The sequence below is a fragment of the Sinocyclocheilus grahami genome, unplaced genomic scaffold, assembly GCF_001515645.1.
Source record: "Sinocyclocheilus grahami isolate Dianchi unplaced genomic scaffold, SAMN03320097.WGS_v1.1 scaffold72221.1, whole genome shotgun sequence".
NCBI classification, from domain to species: Eukaryota; Metazoa; Chordata; class Actinopteri; order Cypriniformes; family Cyprinidae; genus Sinocyclocheilus; species Sinocyclocheilus grahami.
The window spans coordinates 1-694 of record NW_015529127.1 but is presented as its reverse complement, the minus strand read 5'-3'; the positions used below and the strand labels follow the sequence as shown (position 1 = coordinate 694).

The 694-nt window shown below is 46.0% G+C and overlaps 1 protein-coding gene across 1 annotated transcript; it reads right to left on the bottom strand.

Annotated features, from left to right (window-relative positions):
* Positions 1 to 45: 45 nt before the first annotated feature.
* On the bottom strand, positions 46 to 513 carry LOC107581088 (anion exchange protein 2-like; the record flags this gene model as incomplete). Its single annotated transcript, XM_016266656.1, has 2 exons — positions 46 to 182; positions 263 to 513. Coding segments are annotated over 2 exons (388 nt in total), but the record flags the coding sequence as incomplete, so codon positions are not given.
* Between the last annotated feature and the right edge of the window lie 181 nt (positions 514 to 694).

Here is a 694-nt window from a genome sequence, read left to right as displayed (position 1 = left end):
TGTGTGTGTGTGTGTGTGTGTGTGTGTGTGTGCATATACACTTACGCAGTTGTTGCAACATTTTCTGGGATGCTGATACTGGTGTGAAGCGTTGAATGGGGTATGATTGGCAGCTTTCGTTGTGGTGAGGCTTTACCGTTCTTCTTTACAGTGGAGTCGGGATCATCTTCTGATACAAAAAACTGTGGGCCAACAAGAAAGAAGTTAGTAAGATCATAACAAGTAGTGTGTTAGTGTGTGTGTGTGTGTGTGACTCGACTACCTGTGCGTCCACCTCTGTGTCCGTTTCCGGTGTAGGTGTGGTGGTGACATTGCCCTCTTTATCCTGCTGGCTACAAGAATCTTCATCCACCTCTTCATCCTCTTCATCCTCATCTATCGGGGGAGCTGATCCCATAGATGAACTCCTCCTCCGTCCTGAGTCCTTCCTCTTTCTTCCGGGCTTTTTCCTCCGGCCCTCTGGGAGGTGTTTAGACAGAGGGTGGTGAATGTGTAGAGAGGTGTGACGGTGATCTACAAATGGCAAAAACATCAAAGACTTAGAAAAGCATTACTACAGAGCCCCTTAAGGGAAATGGTCATGGTAAAAAAAAAATAGATAGGACAAAAAAAAATCATTTTTCAATGTGTTTGTGTTCCCCTGAGAAACTTGGTCTTAGCGGAATAGATCTGCTACGCTGCTGCTGCTGCGGCA